At 35.3% G+C, this 22314-nt stretch overlaps 1 protein-coding gene across 2 annotated transcripts in view; it reads left to right on the top strand.

Annotated features, from left to right (window-relative positions):
- The first annotated feature begins 10909 nt into the window (after positions 1–10909).
- The window catches only part of CCSER1 (coiled-coil serine rich protein 1), a 1235477-nt gene continuing 1224072 nt past the window's right edge, over positions 10910–22314 (top strand). For both annotated transcript variants that reach the window (XM_044224492.1, XM_044224493.1), the window contains exons 1-2: positions 10910–12265; positions 17699–17883. In XM_044224492.1, coding sequence (XP_044080427.1) covers positions 10942–12265; positions 17699–17883 — 1509 coding nt within the window. In that variant the 5' untranslated portion in view covers positions 10910–10941. The remainder of the gene's footprint in view (positions 12266–17698; positions 17884–22314) is intronic.

The raw sequence follows: 22314 nt of genomic DNA, 5'->3' as shown, positions 1-22314 counted from the left end.
AGTGTGTGTGTGTGTGTCTGTGTGTGTGTTTCAAGATTTTATTTATTTGACAGAGACAAGAGAGGGAATACAAGCAGGGGGAGTGGGAGAGGGAGAAGCACACTTCTGGCGCATCCTGACTTGAGCCAAAGTCAGATGCTTAACAACTGAGCCACTCAGGCACCCTGATATGTTTTTTAACAAAGAAAGAAATGAGCTGAATTTACTGTGTTCCCTTTATTGTAATATGTATTATGTAGTTCCTCTCAAAATTAAATTTTAAGTAAAAGGACAATGTAGGTAATAAAATAAACTTTAATAAATATTTGGTAAAATCTTGTTTTAATTATATTTTATGGATCTAGAATAACTCTATTAATTGTTGATTTATCATTGGCCTTTTCTACCAGTTTAAAATGTAATACAGTCTGAAATAATTTCAATCTGTTACTGTATCAGAGAATTTAATATTAAAATGTGTTAAATATCAGTCATGCCTTCCTTCCTAAATTCTAAAAACTCTATCCACCTGTGTTATAATTCATGTATTACAAATTACAGTTTTAAATAAAAAGAGAAAAGTAAGAATATATATATATGATTTGGTCAAATTCAACAATTATTTAAGCAAATACAGTAAAAGGAGAAGAAAGAACCTTGTTACCACATTTCTGGATTTACCATGTAACAAATAGATTGCATCCCCAAATGTCCTCTTGCTCTCTTTTTATTTTATTTAAAGATTTTATTTATTTATTTGACAGAGAGAGAGGTCACAAGTAGGCAGAGAGAGAGGGAAGCAGGCTCTGTGCTGAGCAGAGAGCTAGATGCGGGGCTCGATCCCAGGACCCTGAGATCATGACCTGAGCCAAAGGCAGAGGCTTAACCCACTGAGCCACTCAGGCACCCATTGCTCTCCTTTTATAAAATATTACCGTACCTATGAGATACAGTACTGTGAGAGCAATACTTTCTAGAGCCTTACTTTCACTTAACTATGATGTAGTATCGAATCTCACTTATTGCTGACTTTGAAATGGAAAAAGTGATATTCAGAATATCATTTTATTATTAGCTCTGTATATATGTGTATGTGTGCACATGTGAGTGTGTATCCTAAATTTCACAGATGGTATGCATGCGTTTTAATAAATTAGAGGGACTCACAGAATTCATCTATTCAGTTCTCTGATTTTATGAATGGAGAAACAGAGTCCAGGAGAAATTATATCCACAGATATATTGTGAAACAGTGTCATTGACAAATGTGATCATTGCATGTTGAATTCAAAGAAAACACTTTAAAGTCACAACAAATCCAAGATTCTGTTTTTAAAATGATTCTGACAGAATATGTACACCATGCCAACACATAACTGAATGGAAATGAGTATATTCTGTAACATGCTGCCATTCGCAGTATGAAGGATACAACTACAGTATTTGTAAGAAAGGAAAGGCAGTAATGATTTGTGGGTATGCTCATTTCTTTTTTTCCGTCTAATCAGACCAGTGCTGACTTCGGTTATACTGATTTATGTTTATATTTAAATTGGAACAGACATTGAAGATGTTGAATTCCGTATTAATGCCTATGCTGATTTGTATGGTCAGGTATCTGTATTACTGATCATATATACACAGACACAGTTACAAGTGTTATATCTTATACAAGATATAAGTGTTGAGCGTAGCCATCTTTAAATGTAATCTCCTAATGGGTATTCTAATTTGTATTTAAAAAATTCTTTCCCTCTAGTTTTGAGTTATCTTATAGTGACCTATGACAGTATTTTCCTTTTCTTATTTATATTTGTGTTTGTGACCATGAGCTGTTTAATGTAATATTGTAAATAAAATTTTAAAAATTAAAGGATAGATATTTACAACATATCATAGAAACAAAATAGGCTACTATCTTTGTAAACGTTTCATACTGAAGTTTTTTACAAAGCAATACATACGTTATACTCTTTAGAAAAGAATGAAAAATGTTAGAAAATAAATAATAAACTTGAATTGATATATTTGAATCTGAATTATATTTAAAATACAAATTCTAGGGATGCCTGGGAGACTCGGTTAAGCATCTGCCTTCAGCTCAGGTTATGATCCCAGGGTTCTGGGGTCAAGTCTTATAACCAGCTTCTTGCTCAGTGAGGAGCCTGCTTCTCCCTCTTCCTAAAGCTCCCTTTGCTTGTTCTCTCTCTCTCTCTTTCTGACAAATAAATAAAAAATATTAAAAATAAAATACAAGTTCTATACATATATATACATATACATATATATACATATAACTATACATAGTTATAAGTGGATAACTGAAAAAAAATCTCGTATTTTTACATTCTAACTTCCAAGTTAAGAATTAGTCTTCCTTCAATTCAAAAGGGAATTTATTTTTATAAGGTACCATTTATTAAAAAAAAGTTAGAATTTGCAAATATATTTGGAGACTTTCATTTTTCATTTACATAAAGGACTTGAGAATTAACTGCAGTAAATCTTAAATTGGTTTTGAAAATTGTAGGAAAATCAACCTCATTGTTAAAAAGGGAGATCTCCTGCACCCTCTGCTGATATGAAAGCACAACTGCAGGTTATTTATTAAAAAGTTGCTCCTTTACTTTTTAGTAAAGAAAATAAAATGTATAAAATTTTTGAAGAGATTATTGGTATTTATATTTTGTCCTATTGGGTCAATTATTATTTATTTTCAAGTTATTTAGAAAAACCATTTTCCCAGGTGTTCATTCTCCTCCTTCCAGAAGCAACTGCTATTACTAATTTTGAGGTACCTTCCAAGTTACTTTTAGCATATTTACATGCCTGTATCCTTCAACGTTATATAATCTTGTTAAGTTATATAGTTATACTAACTTAATTTGAATTTTTAAAGGATTATTTATAAAATTAATTCCTTAATTCATTCTTATTGTTAAAAATTCATCATATTACATATAACACTAATGTTCTCATTGATGACAGCCCTCAATACAAAGGAACTATTCAAAGATAACCCCTGTTTACACTCTGAAGTACATCACTGCAGAATTTTTTCCTATGCATATATTTGTAAATCTGTAGAATATTATTTTTAAAATTTCATAATATATTTGTGATTTATAGGACATATCTTTTAGCTATTTTTTTTTTTTAAATTTATTTATTTGAGAGAGAGAAACAGTGAGAGAGAGCATGAGCGAGGAGAAGGTCAGAGAGCGAAGCAGACTCCCCATGGAGCTGGGAGCCTGATGTGGGACTCGATCCCGGGACTCCAGGATCACGCCCTGAGCCGAAGGCAGTCGTCCAACCAACTGAGCCACCCAGGCGTCCCATATAAAGGTTGTGTTTACTTACTTGAGAGAGAGCATGAGCAGTGGGAAGGGACAAAGAGAGAGGGAGAAACAATCTCTCCATTGAGCAGGGAACCTGACGCCTACTGAGCAGGGAGTCTGAGGTGGAACTAGATTCCAGGACCCTGGGATCAGGACCTGAGCTGAAGGCAGACACTTAACGAACTGAGCCACCCAGGTGCCCTTGATTTTATTAATTAAATGCATTGGAAGTTGTTTTCTATTTCAGTTTATATCTTTTACCTTATATGTTTAGCTCTTACACTTTATTTTTTAGCATAGGTAAATAATATTTCATTTAAAAATTTTATTGGACATTTATGTTACTTTTAATTTAACTTATATAAGCCAACTCTGAATATTCCTGTATATGTTTCTTTGTGCAGATGTGTGAACATTATTCTAGAGTAAATGCTGAGAAGTGAAATCCCTTAACTTGGTATTTTGATACATAATTTTCTCAAATGACCTTAATAATTTGGGCTCCTTTTTAAGTATCTGTAAGTACCACTTGACTCACCCAAACTTGATATCATTTAGTTTTAAACTGTTAGTGGTAAAAAATTATATCTTGCCATTTTTCCCGATTAATAGTGGAGTTGGAATATTTGTTCATAACATTGATTAAAGATTTGCGTTTCCTCAATTTCCATCTGTATTCCTTGCTCTTTTTTTTTTTTTTTTGAGTGTGTGTGTGTGTTTCTAATAGGCATATAGGAGTTCTTTCTGTGTTCCCCAAGTACTAATAGGTTTGAATATCTTTTCATAAATTCGTTGGTGATGTACATTTTTTCTGGGAATGGCTTATTCATATTCTTTACCCATTTATTTGATTTTTTAAAAATTAATTTGTAAGAATAATTCATATGTTCCAGATAATCAGTCCATTGGCTGCCATATGTGCCTCAAATTTTTTTTTTCTCATTCCTTAGAGAAGTCTGCAAATGGTTAACTGGCATGAAAATACAAAAGATCAGCCGTATCTCAAGACATCATTTAGTGCTCCAGGTCCCGCGGGATCAGTCTGAAGTTAGTCTGCGTTGGTGACCACATATCTGATTAGCTTTTCCCTCTGTCCTGTCATAGTTCCTTTCTTTCTTTTTTTTTTTTTTTAAGATTTTGTTTCTTTGACAGAGAGAAATCACAAGTAGGCAGAGAGGCAGGCAGAGAGAGAAGAAGGGAAGCAGGCTCCTCACTGCGCAGAGAGCCCGATGCGGGGCTAGATCTCAGGACCCTGGGATCATGACCTGAGCCGAAGGCAGGAGCTTTAACCCACTGAGCCACCCAGGTGCCCCACATACATACTTTTAGATGTGTGCTCTCCTCTTTAAAGTTGTGTATTTGTTACCCTGACATTGGCATTGCTCAAAAAATTTATCAGATTCATCTTTTGGGAATTATGTTTTGAGTCTAAGACAGTCTTTGAATATTCATACATTCAGTTGTTAGCTATTTGCTCCTTAAAGTCTAAATTATTCTGTTAAATATAAAAAACTAAGACTGAATAATTGAACTCAATATATACTTAATGAAAAATTGAACTGAAGTCGTCAGGAAGCAGATCAGCATGATCAATAATATTCTGGGTCAAAAGCAAGACAGTTGAATGGAATTATTTGTAAGAGACAAGTTAAAAAATGCAACCGTGGCCACATTGCTATTTATTCACATATATCAGTACCAATTCTAAGCTTGGTTGACATGTAGGTATTATAGCTTCTAGAAATCACTCTGTCCTGTTGAGGATTGATTCAGGAAATGACAGTATTAGCCTATGAGTAGACAGAATTAGAATTTTCAGGTGACAGTGTTTTGGAATGTTCTAAGTTGAATTAAAAAACGTTTGTTGTGAAACAGTACAAACATGGTTAATTGTTCTTGGTAAATAAATTACAGTTATTAAATCCTTTATCATATATTAGACCCTATAGTAAACCCTTTTTGTGTGTGTGTTTACTAGATCCTGATGAAAATTCCTTAAGATAGGTGCGACTGTTTATCTTCACGAAGACACTCAGGTGCAGGGATACCTTACGTAACCTGTTTCAGCCACTCTCAAGTCACACAACTCACGTGTAACGCCAAATTCAAGTCTAGACTTTCTTGTGTCAGAGTCTGCATGCTTAACAGTTATACATTCATTGGGTGTAAATCCCAGCAAGGAAATTACAGTGTTCTTTAAATGTAAATGTAGTCTCATTTACCTAAGCCTGGTCACATGTAGGTCACAACTTTTGACTTTGTTCACATAAATTCTATCAAATCTCTGGCCCAAATCCATCCTTTTTATGTCTTTTTACTTTCCGTTGTCTCTTCTGGTCACTAAATAACTAAGATCATATAGGGCTTGGTCTCAAGATTACATGTCTTACTAAATATGCATCAGGACCCCTTATCTGCCATCAATTTAGACAGGGAACTTCTGTGCTTCCCTAAATCCTGCTGTAATCATCTCTTTGAAATGTATTCTCCTTTCCTATTGTAACAGTTCCCATTATTATGCTAATTTGGCATCACTCATTCTCTTTTTTCCAAGGAGAATGATTCATACAGATCTCATCAGGGGCACTCCATCTCTGTTTACATATCATCTTCAGAGTCAAATAATTTTTAATAGTTACCTTCCCTAAAGGCAGGTATTTCCAATATAAGCATTTCTTTGCTTGGATTATTTTCTTGTTCATTTGTTGAAAAGACCTTCATGTACTCTGTGTGGCTACATTATTTGGCAAATTTAATAATTTGCACATTGAGCATACCCGATCAATTATATGGTTTCTGACTCTTTCTGACGTCAGCTGGCAATCTTATTTTCTTCCCTGTGATCACCCACGTGGTCCTGATCCGTCAGTTTTTGAATTTATCTCAGGTTGCCCTCATTAACCCTGTGGCTGAAGTGGCCCTGTTTATGTTGTGGTAGTGATTTATCTGTTAAAAATGCTCCCATTAGTTCCCCGTTTATTTAAGGGAAAAACAGTAAAACATTTTAGAAGTTCATATAAGAGGGGCACCTGGGTGGCTCAGTGGATTAAGCCTCTGCCTTCAGCTCAGGTCATGATCTCAAGGTCCTGGGATCGAGCCCCGCATCAGGCTCTCTGCTCAGCGGTGAGCCTGCTTCCTCCTCTCTCTGCCTGCCTCTCTGCCTACTTGTGATCTTTCTCTCACTCTGTCAAATAAATAAATAAAACCTTTAAAAAAAAAAAAAGAAATTCACATAAGAATAATTTACACCATAAAGTTAAATGTTGAGGTATAAATTGCATGGCTTTGTAATATGAAGAATCTAGATGGGAAGGCTTTCCATACGAGCCTTAACCACCTAACAGGTTGTGAGCCTCATTTAAATCTGTGGCTAAATGACATAATCATCAGATAAGATTGTTTTGGAAACTTCTTCAAGCTTTTATTTTATTTAATTTTGGTAAAAGTTTATCAATGCCCTTTGATATGTTTACATATAATTTATTTTCTGCCATCAGGCTCTTAATGTTGAAAACTTGTTACCAAGAGAATATTTGGTTTCTGTGAGTTTCCTTCTACTTCATCCCGTGTCATAGATTTTCTTTTCAGCATGATCATTTAGGCTCTATCGGGCTAGGATCTAGCTGAGATCAGATTTTCTTCATGCAACATTCTGCACAAATCTTTTAGATATTGATCACTGTTTTTAAGTTGCAATTAAAATGTATATTTTGGGGAGGTTCATCATAAGGGATTGGAATACTGATCTTGATTTATGTATATGCCCCCCAATATTATTAGGTGACTTTTAAAATGGAGTAATTGGGGCAGATTTTGATAAGTAGCTCATTTTTATAATCACTTTATGCCCCACTTGCTTGAATGCATTGCATCAGAAAAGGAAGAAACTGGAAATATATTCAGTATCAGGAAGAGTGCTAAGTTTATTTCTGATGTTGCACCTTCTCATACTTAAAATTATTAACTATATTCTAGCTCATGCTACTGGTAAGTGGTAGAGCTTGGATTTGAAACTCTTTTTTATTTTTGTTTTTGTTTTTGCTTATTGCTTATTGCATGTGTGTGTGAGTGTTTTCTGTTTGTTTAGTTTTACAAGCTAAACATCACGAGTTTGGAGAGAAAGACAAATGATACTTAGGACTGTCTCAGATGTGGGCTGTCAGGTGACTTCATCTTTGGCTTATGGTGACAGGATACGAGGGGTATTCAAATTCTAGGAAAATATTTGAAGAAATATTGGGAAAGAAAAAGATGAAGGGGGTTTTGTTTTGTTCTCTTACTTGCACAGATAGACATACAGCTCTCAGTGTATGTGGTATTCAGTTTCCACGGTGATTGGTTTGAAACCCTTCAAGGTCTTTGTATGCTTTCATATAATGCCTTTGAAATCATTAAAGAAAGTGTGTGTGTATGTGTGTGCATGTGTATTTCAGTATTTATTTTACATTTACTCCATTTTAAGTAGGTAACATTAACAATACGTATAGCCCCTTTAGCTGGAATTTGTATTTTTCTGAACCATGCCAAATAAGATTCACCTCTCATTTTATTCAGAATAGATCTACTTTATGATGTTGCACTCTCAGGGGTAATGACAGTGTTTGCAAAAGTTACAGAAATCACTGAATAAAGTACTTCTGGTTTTTTGTTGTTGTTGTTAAATTCGGTGTTAAAGAGCTAAGGCTACCATTTATTCCATTGAGATCAAACTGAATTTCATATCACTTTCAGTAGGGTCAAGTTATGCGTCTGTGTAGTAGGATTGTCTACAATAGTCTTAATTTTTTGTTCATTCATATTGCTTTAAAGGTATAGTTAGAAGACACTCTTCTTACATAACAGATTTGCTTTCTTTGAGAAAATAACGTTCATAGTAATAAAGGCCCCTGGAAGAGGGGCAGGTCTAGTTCAAACCTATATTTTTTTTAGGATCTATTAAATTGAAGTGATATGACTTCTGAACCAAGAAATACTAGAGGGGAACTGAGAAAATATGTTTATTCTATCTGACTTGGAAATTTATAAAAATACATGAAAATATACACAAGGTTTATTAAGAAATTAAAAGGTGATTGTCATAATAAAATTATAATAAAAATAAAATTAACATGTTGCAGTCTTTCATTAATAGTTAATATGATGATATATTGTTTTATTCAACTTGTTCAGCATTGTGTTTCTAGAGCATTTTCAGATGTAAGCAAATTTTAGATTACTGAATGATTTTATAGTTGGAAAGGCTTTCAGTTAACATATGAATCTCTAAAAGTTGTTATTTAATATAATTAACCTCAAAATTGCAGCATTTATTTATGGTAGTGAGGCAGAAAATAGGTTTATTTAGGTTTGAAATACCGATGTATTGAAGTTAAAACTTTATCTTCTGAAATCCTTTTACTCTACGGGTACTAATTATGTATTATTTTAGACACTCAGGTCTCAAAGCAAAGCAAAGATGCCTTAGTGTTCAGTCTCTCTCAAATAAATAAAGTCTTAAAAAATAATAGTACTTTTTTCATGATTTCACTCTTACTGATGCTTTAGTTAACATCATTCTTAATTGTGATTTTTCATTAATGTGCATGATTTGTTTCCATTCAATGCCTAGTGAAGTATTTTGTCATAATTGGAGCATTACTAACCATTACGATTTTTAGCTGGTGGTGAATCTATGGTTATAAATGCATTAATGTCAAGATATTTACCATTATTACTGGATATTTTCAGTATTTGTGTATATTGAAATATTTCTTGGCCTTTTTTTTTAACATTTCTTGATCTTGTGTCAGCATTTATTTATTTAATTTTTTGGTATCTGCTTTGGAAATTAGAAATTGGTTAACTTAGATTTAACCTTGTAGGCAAATTAGATATTTTTAATTTTTGAGATTTTCTAAGAGCCTAAGTGTCTTTGTTTATATTTTAAGCTTTATTCTCCCAAAGGCTTTTAAGAATATGTAGATATTTTGGGAGTGTTTTACAATAGTTTGATTTAAATTTAAATTTAGTGATGCAAGTAGAAAGCATTTAATAAAAATCATCTAATGCAAATCTGTTAGATTTTATATTATTAGGGACAAAATACTACATATTTTTCAATGTGAATCTGAAAGGGAGTACTTTTTAAATTTTTGTTACATACTTCTTCAAGACTGTGAAGGTATTTCACTTGTTCAATCTTATAATCTTTCTGTAAGAATGATAAAATGGAGGGCTGGTCATTTTATGTAGTATTTGTTATTGTTCAGTTAGGTAGTTTTGGTTGCAAAAACAAAAAAATGAAACAGTCTGATTCAAGTCCATGCAGGGGGTGTATACAGTTAAGGAATTATGTGAGATATAGAAACAAAACAAAACAAAGCAAAACAGGAACCAATCACAGCACTTTATGAAAATCAGTGAAAAATGGGAGTCATCAGAATGCAGGACTGACCATATAAGATAAAAGTAGGCATCTCTGGAATGGAAGCATAGCGGGACCGTCAGCAACACAAGGTTTGGCTCTTTCATCTTTTGAAGGCAGAATTACTATGCTGATTCTGAGCGGATCCTGTGGTTACCTAAAGATTAGTTTCTTATTCCTGCTTTACCAGTTATTAGCTAAATGATAGAAAGTTACCTTTCTGCTGTAAAATGACGATGTAATATTATCTGCTTCTACAGTTAGAAGCATTACAAGAGATAATCTGTGTCAGAAAAGTACTTGGTACATCACAGTTAATGAACTGTAGAGCTGCCACCTTCACCTTCTCTTCTTTCTTTTTCTTAATCATCAGCACCCGACATTAATTTGGTTCATAAATTTTCAATGCTTCTGCTTTTGTCAGTATGTATTCTTACTTGTCTCAACATTACCAGTTTAATTAGTTGTCATTCAAGTCTTGTCTTCAACTCAAAGGCACAGTTTCCTCATAACCTAACCTTGTTTATAACCCTGCACTGTATCCTTTGTGGTTTAGTTTCCTCTGCCAGAGGCCTGAATATCTCTAACTGCCCCAAAATCAAACTGCAAGGAGAAGAATACTTCCAGTTTTGTTTTTCTTTGACTGAAGATTCTAGTGTCTGATCATCCCTTGGTCTGGTCTGTGATTGTTAAGTTCAGATCAGTAACCTGTTGAGTCCTGTGATGTTATCTACTACTGGCCAATAGAGGTAGAGGTGGGGCTTTTTACCCAGAAAGAAGTGATTATGGCAGTCTCATGCCTACTACATCTAAAACAGTAGACATAGAAAGTTAGGATCAAACAACTTACCAAATGGAACTAGTGGGAGTAGTAAAGCTGGATCTTGAATAGTGATCTTGTGTCTCCCAACCCAATAATCTTCTCAACAGACTAAGCATTCTTGGTAATCTTGAAATATTTGAGCCATTATAAAATTGCTGTGCAAATTATTGGATAATCTTGCTACTTAAAATTTCAAAAAAATCCTTAAGTATCAAAATTTTATCATTTGTTATTTTAGTATGAACTGAATTCTATTCCATGTCCTGAAAAACAGGGTTTTGTTTTAAAATGTCTTTATTTCTATAATTTGTAATCGAATGCGACTGACTTGTTCTTTTTATTTTAACCTTTTTTTAGGCTGCTAAGTTGGCTCTCACAGTGCAAGCCTTGGAGTCCCAATGGGGGACTCAGGATCAAGACGATCTACCCTGGTCTCCCGGTTGCCAATATTCAGAAAAAGTATTAGCAGAAGACATGATTCTCTTCCTTCCTCACCCTCCTCCAGTAATACGGTTGGTGTCCACAGTTCCTCTCCTTCTAGCACTAACTCAAGCTCAGGTAGCACAGGTAAACGCAGGAGCATATTCCGTACTCCTTCCATTAGTTTCCACCATAAGAAGGGGAGTGAACCTAAGCAAGACTCTACCAACCAGAACCTTAGTATTTCAAATGGTGCTCAATCTGGTCATAGCAATATGCCAAAACTGAGTTTGGAAGAACATATTAAAACCAGGGGAAGACATTCTGTTGGTTTTAGCAGTTCACGGAATAAGAAGATAACAAGATCTTTAACAGAAGATTTTGAAAGGGAAAAGGAGCACTCAACTAATAAGAATGTTTTTATAAATTGCCTAAGTTCTGGCAAAAGTGAGGGGGATGATTCTGGATTCACAGAGGAACAAACTCGCCGTTCTGTTAGGCAGTCAACAAAGAAGCTACTTACTAAATCCTTTTCATCTCATTATAAGTTTTCTAAAGCAGTTCCACAGAGTCAATCCATTTCATTGGTACAACAGTCTGGATTCTCATTGGAAATTACACAGTACCAAGAGAGAGAACCTGTATTAGTAAGAGCTTCTCCATCTTGTTCTGTGGATGTAACAGAACGGGCAGGAAGTTCTTTACAGTCTCCATTGCTTTCTGCTGATCTTACAACAGCTCAGACACCTTCAGAATTTTTAGCCTTGACTGAAGATTCTGTGTCTGAAGCGGATGCATTTCCTAAAAGTGGAAGCATGGCATCCCACTGTGACAACTTTGGCCACAATGATTCTACCTCTCAGATCTCTTCCAATCCTGCTGCTGTTACAAAGACAACAATAGACCTTATGGGAACTGTTCCCTGTGCAATTATGTCTCCTGGAAAATACAGATTAGAAGGCCGGTGTAGCACTGAATCTAATTCCTTATTAGAAACCTCTGCTGCTAATCAGAAGGAAGTGTTACTGCAAATCACCGAACTACCTGTTATGAATGGGAACAACTCAGAGACTCACCTATCAGGAGATATGCAAAGAGAAGAACATATGGTAGTACAAAATGGTGAAACAATGTTGGCGACAAGCTCCCCAAGGAAACTTGGATTTTATGAGCAACATAAAGCAATAGCTGACCGTGTTAAAGGGATTCATCCTGTTTCAGATTCAAGGATAATACCTTCTTCTGGTGATCATCATATTTTTAACAAAACAGCCTGTGGATATGAGTCAAACCCTGCCAAAGGTATGGTCAGGTTTTTTTGTATTTTAAATATGAAATAGAATTTTCATTCTAATTTATTTAATTTTCTTATTCCAGCTCATGAATAGAAACCACCTTTTCCTTATTTTCCACTCTCTAGTCTTTTTTCTTATTTATAATTCATCTTAAATATTTTTTCTACTTGATTTTAAACTTACTTTACTTGTATTATGCTAAAATGTAATTCAGCAATATTACTCATTTTTCTTAGTTATGTTGTTTAGATCCTGGCCCTCAGAAGAAAGAGGAAAGAAATTAATTTTATTTGGAATGTGGCTTTATCTAAAATAAGGATTTCCTTTGTTAGAGGAAATGATAGATTATTGGTGTTTCTTAGTCAATGAAATTAATTTTATTTCTTAGTCAATGAAATGGATAGAATCCAGCCAAAGTCACTATAAAAGAAATTTCTATAATTTAAATTCTAGTTCCTTTTTAAATAAAACTTGAATTATTAAGTAGAATCTATGTTTCAGCACAAATAAATATAAATCTTTAAATATATTAGGCTTGTAAGATTTAAAAATACTGTCCTTGGATCCTAGATACTAGTTCTAATCTGTCTCTGTCATTAAATACCCGTGTAGCATTGGTACTTTCTCTTTGGTTAAAAAAGGCGGGGTGTGTGGAAATGCGTGGCTGAATTATTACAGTATGTCATTTAACAGAAAACTTCGTTATTTAAATTTCATTTAAGAAAACTGTTGAGGGGCACCTGGGTGGCTCAGTGGGTTAAAGCCTCTGCCTTCAGCTCAGGTCATGATCCCAGGGTCCTGGGATCGAGCCCCCGCATCGGGCTCTCTGCTCAGCAGGGAGCCTGCTTCCTCCTCTCTCTTCTGCCTGCCTCTCTGCCTACTTGTGATCTCTGTCTGTCAAATAAATAAATAAAATCTTAAAAAAAGAAAACTGTTGAATGTATGCCACCTACTGGTCTGTATTTGACATTATTTTTATCATTTTTTTTTCCTCTGCTGTGATTCCTACTGCCTCTGCTGCTGCTGTTGCTACTCCTACTATTCCTATTACTTTTACTACTACTACTACTGCCAACTACTTCTCCCAACATTGAATGCTTCTTATGTCTTATCGTTATTACTTCCAATTCTGTGGACTTTGGATACATTAATTCATCAAATTCTCACTTGATTGTAATTGCTACAATTATAACCACCCATTTTACAGATGAAATAATTGGAACACAGATACATTAAGTAATGTTTCTGAAGTCACAACATTAGTAGATAATTGTTTGGGATAAAAACCCTATGAGATAGGTATTAGTGGTCTCCATTTTACAAATATGTAAACTGAGACCAAGGGATCATATAGCTGTTAAGTGGCAAAGGTCAAATTACAACCATCTCAATTCAAAATTCAGGCTCTTACTGACCGGGCTTAGTGATGTCATGACCCCAGCTCTTTCTAAAACATTAAGAATAATACTAAATTATTGGGCACCTGGGTGGCTCAGTGGGTTAAAGCTTCTGCCTTCGGCTCAGGTCATGATCCCAGGGTCCTGGGATCGAGGCCCGCATCGGGCTCTCTGCTCATCAGGGAGCCTGCTTCCTCCTCTCTCTCTGTCTGCCTCTGCCTACTTGTGATCTCTGTCTGTCAAATAAATAAGTAAAATATTTAAAAAAAAAAGAATAATACTAAATTATTATATAAAATTTATAATAAGTCAAATTATATATCAGAGTGTCAAGAATCTTAAGATTATATGATTAATCCAATTAGTTCCTCCATGAATATAACAATTTAAAAGTTTTATTTTCTTAAAGATTTTATTTACTTATTTTTGTGAGAGAGCAAGGGAATGAGAGAGAGCACAAGTGGCAGGGAAGGACAGAGTAAGAAGCAGACTTCCCACTGAGCAGGGAGTCCAATACTGTACTTGATTCTAGGACCCTGGGATCATGACCCGAGCCAAAGGCAGCTGCTTAACCGACTGAGGCACCTAGCTGCCCAATTTTAAAGTTTTAAATGCATGAATGAATTCTCTAGCTGTATAATTATGCAGCCCAATATTTTTCACATTTGATACAAGATCATTTTTATGCATCTGCCTACTTTTAAAATTTTTTGATCTTGGTAGCCTTGTTTGTACTTACGGCTTTAGTTATACCTTTAGTTAATTCTTTAATTATAGTATAGTAATAATAAGAACAATGCTGATTGATGATGATCAACCTTTTGTACACTTAATGTGTGCCCCAAAATATGCTAAGCAATTTATTTGCATTGTTTTATTTAACCTTCTTTTAAAATTTATTTTCAATTTATTTTTAAAAATTTAATTACAGTGTACTTAACATACAGTGTTCTGTTAGTTTTGGGTATACAGTATAGTGATTCATCAATCCCTTATCTTACTCAGTGCTCATCAAGGTAAGTATCTTTTTTTTTTTTTTAAAGATTTTATTTATTTCATAGACAGAGATCACAGGTAGGCAGAGAGGCAGGCAGAGAGGCAGGCAGAGAGAGAGGGGGAAGCAGGCTTCCCGCCGAGCAGAGAGCCCAATGCAGGGCTCCATCCCAGGACCCCGGGATCATGACCTGAGCCGAAGGCAGAGGCTTAATCCACTGAGCCACCCAGGTGCCCCAATATTGTTCAATCATAACGAAAGTTTTATATGGCAATTATTAATAATTAAAGGTTAAGTTAAATAACTATGAAATCACACTGTTAGCAAATGGTGGATCTCAAATTGGACTTTAGGCAGTTTTTAAAAGAAATAGCACCAAAAAAAGTAGAAATGTACTTATCCTGATTATCCTTAATTCTTATTTATAAACAATCATTTGCCTCGATGCCAAATTGAATGCTATGTATACTTATCTCTGTGGGCATATCTTGTTGACTATTAACCTGTTGACTAAGATCCTAATTGTGAGCCATTTAACACATTAAAATAAGTTTGATGAATTTGATAATGTGTTGCTGGTTCTTGGGACATTGGCTGTTTATTTGTGTTATCTACAACTTGTAAAAATGAGAGGGATAGACAAATAAGCTGGTAATGTCAACAAGGAAAAGATAATAGTATTCTATCTTTCAGTATGTGGAGAGGTTTTTGTGTCATTCATAAAGATTTTATAATTTGGAAGTTCAGCATTTTAAAACCTGTTAAGTAAATGTATTTTATGTAAGAAAGAATTGGTATGTACACTAAATTCCATAATACTGAATTTATTCTGCGTTTATTATGGAAGATGTATATACTAGTATTTAATACATACCTGAATGTCTGGGATATATAGTCATATGAAAAATAATATAAAGTTGAGCTCTTTATTTTTCTATTCATTGTTGATGAACTTTTAGATTGTTTACATACTTAGATATACCTGATGCTATTTTAAACATGGGGTACGGCTATCTCTTTGAGCTAATGATTTCATTTCTTTTGGATATATACCCAGAAATGGAATTCCTACATCATATGGTAACTTTATTTTTAATTTCTTGAATAAACTCCATACTTTTCTCCATAGTAGCTGTACCACTTTGCATCCCCACCATCAGTGTATAAAGGTTCCCTTTTCTTCACAGCATTGACAGTGCGTGTTCTCTTTTGACTTTTTACTACTAGCCATCCTAACTGGTGTGGTGATATCTCATGGTTTTGATTTACCTTTTCCTGGTGAATAGTGATGCAGAACACCTTTTCATATACCTGTTGAGTTGTGTGAGTTCCTTGTATATTTTGGATGTTAACCCCTTATAGGATATGCTATTTGAAAATTTATTTTCTCCCATTCTATAATCTGCCTTTTCATTTTGTTGATTGTTTACTTCCCTTGCAGAAGCTTTTCACTTTGAAATAGTCCCAATTGTTTATTTTTGCTTCTGTTGCTTTTGCTTTTGGTGCAAAACCCAAGAAGTCTTTGCCAAGACTAATGTCACAGAGCTTACCCATACTTTTTTTTCTTAGAGTTTTATCATTTCAGGCCTTATGTTCAAATCTTTAATTCATTTTGAGATTTTTTTTTGTATGCTATAAGATGGGGTTCTAGGTTCATTCATTTACATATGGCTCTTCAGTTTTTCCAACACCGTTTACTGAAGAGACTCTCCTTTCTGCATTGCATATTCTTGGGTCCTTTGACAAAAATTAATTGCTCATATGTGATGGTTTTATTTCTGGGCTCTTTATTCTGTCCCATTGATCCATGTATCTGTTTTTATGCCAATACTGTACTGTTTGATTACTATAGCTTTGTGGTATAGAGTGAAATCAGGCAATGTGACACCTTCAGCTTTGTTCTTTCTCAGGATTGCTTTGACTGTTTGAGATCTTTTGCGGTTTTTTTGTAGAATTGCTTTTGTATTTCCGTGAGAAGCAACATTATAATTTTGATAGGGATTGCATTGAATCTGTAGATTGCTTGAAGTAGTAAGGACATTTTAACAATATTAATTCCTCCAGTTCATGAACACAGAATATCTTTCCATTTATTTATGTATTCTTCAACTCCTTTCGTCAGTGTCTTATAGTTTCCTGTGTAGTGGTATTTCCCTTCCTTGGGTAAATTTGTTTCTAAGTATTTTATACTTTTTGTTGATATTACAAATGGGATTGTTTTCTTAATTTCACTTTCTGATAGTTCATTGTTTATAGTTTGGCCTCAGGTCTCACAAAGACCCTTTTAAGTATGGTGAGCAGGGTATTAATCAGGGTAACATATTAGCGAAGAGTTGAAGGTGATGGGGGAGTAAGATACACAAATATTTAAGAGAAACCTAACTGTGCAAAGCCTATGAGATAAAGGTCCTGGGACTGCAGTGTGCCTGCAGTGTTGCAGCAACTGCTAAAGGCCGTAGAGGAGGGTGCAGCAGGTGAAGTTACACGAACAGGTGAACATAGGGAGGCTCTTAATGGAGGGATAGATCATAAGGCAACTTAGGTTGGGAAAACACCAACTCTATAACTAGAAGAGTGATCATGACCAATGTCACTTATGTCTTCAGTGTATCATTCTGGTTACCATGTGGAAAGCGGGCTCTGTTTTTTGAAGAGAGAGAGGTAAGTGGGAATGGGCAAAAGCAGGAGACTTTTTAAGTATTATAGTAACCCAAGCTAGGGTTGGTAGAGTTTGGTCCAGGATGCATTGGTGGAGAAGGTAGTAAGAAGGGATCAGATTCTGTATGCAATTTAAAGGTAATAAGGACAGGATTGGATTATGCAATTTATCTGAGATACGGAGAAACCAAGGATGACTGTGAAGGTTTTGAGCTTCAAAGTGATTACATGATTAAGTAAACTAAATTTACCATTACTAATTAAATTTTTTTTGTATGATAGAGAGTTTATGAATGACACTAAGAGTTTCTCATTTTTTTCCAATGGAACATTTGTAAAAACTACATTTAAGCATTTGTATTAATTTTTATTTATTTATCTATTTTCATAGTTCTTGCCAGTAGCTTCAGTCCATATCGTGAAGGAAGATTTATAGAAAGGCGACTGCGATCCTCTTCCGAAGGAACTGCAGGGAGCAGCAGGATGATTTTGAAATCAAAAGATGGAAATGTAGAAGAAGTGAGTAGTTTAAGAAAGCAAAGAGCAGGTTCATCATCTTCAAAAATGAACAGCATGGTAAGTGTGTGTGTATACTTGCATTAATTAAGATAATTATGTATGTGCCTGGAGTATTTATGCCTCTTGCAAAATGAAAATAGACTGACAAAAAATAAACAGACTAAAGAATAGATACTTCATATTTGAAGGGAAAATTGGTCTCCTTAGTTGACGTCCCAAGTTAGAGAGGCTGTGTTTTCACTTCAGATTCTTAGGTGTCGTGACCGATAGTAGTACACCTGACAGTTACCCTTAATTCCTGTCTTGCTTCCATAGAAGGTTTGATATTCTCTCTTCTAGAACAAGACCCCAGGATACACAAACTAATTAAAAATGCTGAACATCACAGGGGTACCCTTCGGTAACCATTCTTTCACACCATCTCTCTACCCTATAGCCACTCTAAAAATGTCCAGTTATAAGCCATACTTAACGCCACTACCACCCATTCACCTCTTGGTGGATCCTGCTCTGCCTGTCCTTTTAGAGTAGCCTGTCCACACAGAATGAGGAGCTTTGGGGTCAAGACAAAATGCCCACCCAAAGCTTTGACACATTCTAGGTAACCAGGATTCCAGATTCCTTGTCTAAACTGCAGGAACCTTCAGGTGAGGGTGAAGGTAATGTGTATATAGGGAGTCAGGTCTGAGCTTGCACTTGGGGACTGTAGTGTCTAGAGGCACATGTATGACGCTCCTTCACAGTGAGAGATAAAGCCAGGTGGGAAGAGGTGATGAGTAGACTACAGCCCAGGAGGTCCGGAGAGCCTTGGATCGCACAAATACTGGGGTGGGCTTGACTTTTGGAATTCTCTTTGCTCACTTTCTCACAGATGTTTCCTTTTTCAGCCGTGTTTTTTATTCTTGATATATAACAGTGTTTTCTAAAAATGATCTATCTACTTGTCTACCTACCTACCTACCTACCTATCTTCCTGTTCATGGATATGTGTGAAAAATCCTCAAAACTAAATTACTTGTACATTTTATCTCTGAATTTTAGATGATTTGGTTTCAAATGAAAATAGTTCATCCAATTTTAACAATTTTATTGCGAAGAAGTCTTAAGTTACTGAGGCAGCACTGAGTGAGAACAGAACCACTGTACTCAAAGTTAAAAGTTCTAGCAATTAGGTCAGGTTTGGACAGATCTTACTCTTGGGCAGATCAGTAACTACAAAACAACAAATGATAGTGGACTTTTGTTTCCATTATACTAAAAAATGATTGTCTGTTTATGTTTATATTTATAGAGAGAAAGATCCTATATTATATTTCATCTTTTGGGGGGGGTGATATTTTACTTTATTACTGTTGCTTTTAATTTTTTTTAATTTTTAATTTTATATATATATATATATATATATATATATATATATATATATATATATAAAGTAGTATTAGCCCCAGGGGTACAGGTCTGTGAATCGCCAGGTTTACACACTTCATAGCACTCACTATAGCACATACCCTCCCCAGTGTCCATAACCCCCCCACCCTCTCCCTACTCCCCTCCCCCTGGCAACCCTCAGTTTGTTTTGTGAGATTAAGAGTCTCTTATGGTTTGTCCCGCTCCTGATCCCATCTTGTTTCATTTATTCTTTTCCTACCCTCCAAACCACCCACGTTGCATCTCCACTTCCTCATATCAGGAAGATCATATGATAGTTTTCTTTCTCCGACTGACTTATTTTGCTAAGCATAATACCCTCTAGTTCCATCCATTTTGTCGCAGATGGCAAGATTTCATTTCTTTTGATGGCTGCATAGTATTCCATTGTATATATATATACACCACAGCTTCTTTATCCATTCATCTGTTAATGGACATCTAGGTTCTTTCCATAGTTTGGCTATTGTGGACATTGCTGCTATAAACATTCGGGTGCATGTGCCCCTTCGGATCACTACCTATGTATCTTTAGGGTAAATACCCAGTAGTGCTGTTGCTGGGTCATAGAGTAACTCTATTTTCAACTTTTGAGGAACCTCCATGCTGCTTTCTAGAGTGGTTACACCAGCTTGCATTCCCACCAACAGTGTAGGAGGGTTCCCCTTTCTGCATCCTCGCCAGCATCTGTCATTTCCTGACTTGTTAATTTTAGCCATTCTGACTGATGTGAGGTGGTATCTCATTGTGGTTTTGATTTGTATTTCCCTGATGCCGAGTGATGTGGAGTGATGTGGAGCACTTGTTTATGTGTCTATTGGCCATTTGGATGTCTTCTTTGCAGAAATTTCTGTTCATGTCCTCTGCCCATTTCTTGATTGGATTATTTGTTCTTTGGGTGTTGAGTTTGTTAAGCTCTTTATATATTTTGGATACTGGCCCTTTATCTGATATGTCGTTTGCAAATATCTTCTCCCATTCTGTCAGTTGTCTTTTGGTTTTGTTAACTGTTTCCTTTGCTGTGCAAAAGCTTTTGATCTTGATGAAGTCCCAATAGTTCATTTTTGCCCTTGCTTCCCTTGCCTTTGGTGATGTTCCTAGGAAGAAGTTGCTGCAGCTGAGGCTGAAGAGGTCGCTGCCTGTGCTCTCCTCAAGGATTTGGATGGATTCCTTTCTCACATTGAGGCCCTTCATCCACTTTGAGTCCATTTTCATGTGTGGTGTAAGGAAATGGTCCAGTTTCATTCTTTTGCATGTGGCTGTCCAATTTTCCCAACACCATTTGTTGAAGAGGCTGTCTTTTTTCCACCGGATATTCTTTCCTGCTTTGTTGAAGATTAGTTGACCATAGAGTTGAGGGTCTATTTCTGGGTTCTCTATTCTGTTCCATTGATCTCTGTGTCTGTTTTTGTGCTAGTACCATGCTTTCTTGATGATGACAGCTTTGTAATAGAGCTTGAAGTCTGGAATTGTGATGCCACCAACTTTGGCTTTCTTTTTCAATATTCCTTTGGCTATTTGAGGTCTTTTCTGGTTCCATATAAATTTTAGGATTATTTTTTCCATGTCTTTGAAAAAAGTTTGTGGTATTTTGATAGGGATTGTATTAAATGTGTAGATTGCTTTAGGTAGCATAGACATTTTCACAATATTTGTTCTTCCAATCCAGGAGCATGGAACATTTTTCCATTTCTTTGTGTCTTCCTCAGTTTCTTTCATGAGTACTTTATAGTTTTCTGAGTATACATTCTTTGGTTGTATTCTTTGGTTAGGTTTATTCCTAGGTATCTTATGGTTTTGGGTGCTGTTGTAAATGGGATTGACTCCTTAATTTCTCTTTCTTCTGTCTTGTTGTTGGTGTAAAGAAATGCAACTGATTTCTGTGCATTGATTTTATATCCTGACACTTACTGAATTCCTATACAAGTTTTAGCAGTTTTGGAGTGGAGTGTTTTGGGTTTTCCACATACAGTATCATATCATCTGCAAAGAGTGATAGTTGGACTTCTTCTTTGCTGATTTGGATGCCTTTAATTTCTTTTTGTTGTCAGACTACTGAGGCTAGGACTTCCAGTAGTATGTTGAATAATAGCAGTGGTGATAATGGACATCTGTGCTGTGTTCCTACCTTTGAGGGAAAAGCTCTCAGCTTTTCTCCAATGAGAATGATATTTGCGGTGAATTTTTGATAGATGGCTTTGATGATATTGAGGTATGTGCCCTCTATCCCTACACTTTCAAGAGTTTTGATCAGTTAAGGATGCTGTACTTTGTCAAATGCTTTTTCAGCATCTATGGAGAGTATCATATGGTTCTTGTTCTTTCTTTTATTAATGTATTGTATCACATTGATTGATTTGTGGATGTTGAACCAACCCTGCAGCCCTGGAATAAATCCCACTTGGTCGTGGTGAATAATCCTTTTAATTTACTGTTGGATCCTATTGGCTAGTATTTTGGTGAGAATTTTTGCATTTGTGTTCATCAAGGATATTGGTCTGTAATTCTCTTTTTTGATGGGATCTTTGTCTGGTTTTGGGATCAAGGTGATGCTGGCCTCATAAAATGAGTTTGGAAGTTTTCCTTCCATTTCTATTTTTTGGAACAGTTTCAGGAGAATAGGAGTTAATTCTTCTTTAAATGTTTGGTAGAATTCCCCTGGGAAGCTGTCTGGTCCTGGGCTCTTGTTTGTTTGGAGATTTTTTATGACTGTTTCAATCTTCTTACTGGTTTGGTTCTGTTCAGGTTTTTTAATTCTTCCTGGTTCAGTTGTGGTAGTTTATATGTCTCTAGGAATGCATCCATTTCTTCCAGATTGTCAAATTTGCTGGCGTAGAGTTGCTCATAATATGTTCTTATAATTGTTTGTATTTCTTTGGTGTTGGTTGTGATCTCTCCTCTTTCATTCATGATTTTATTTATTTGGGTCCTTTCTCTTTTCATTTGGATAAGTCTGGCCAGGGGTTTATCAGTTTTATTAATTCTTTCAAAGAACCAGCTCCTAGTTTCATTGATTTGTTCTTTGGGTTTTTTTGGTTTCTATTTCATTGGTTTCTGCTC

Source organism: Neovison vison, chromosome 11, assembly GCF_020171115.1.
Source record: "Neovison vison isolate M4711 chromosome 11, ASM_NN_V1, whole genome shotgun sequence".
Lineage (NCBI taxonomy): Eukaryota > Metazoa > Chordata > Mammalia > Carnivora > Mustelidae > Neogale > Neogale vison.
This window is presented reverse-complemented; position numbering and strand designations above follow the sequence as displayed.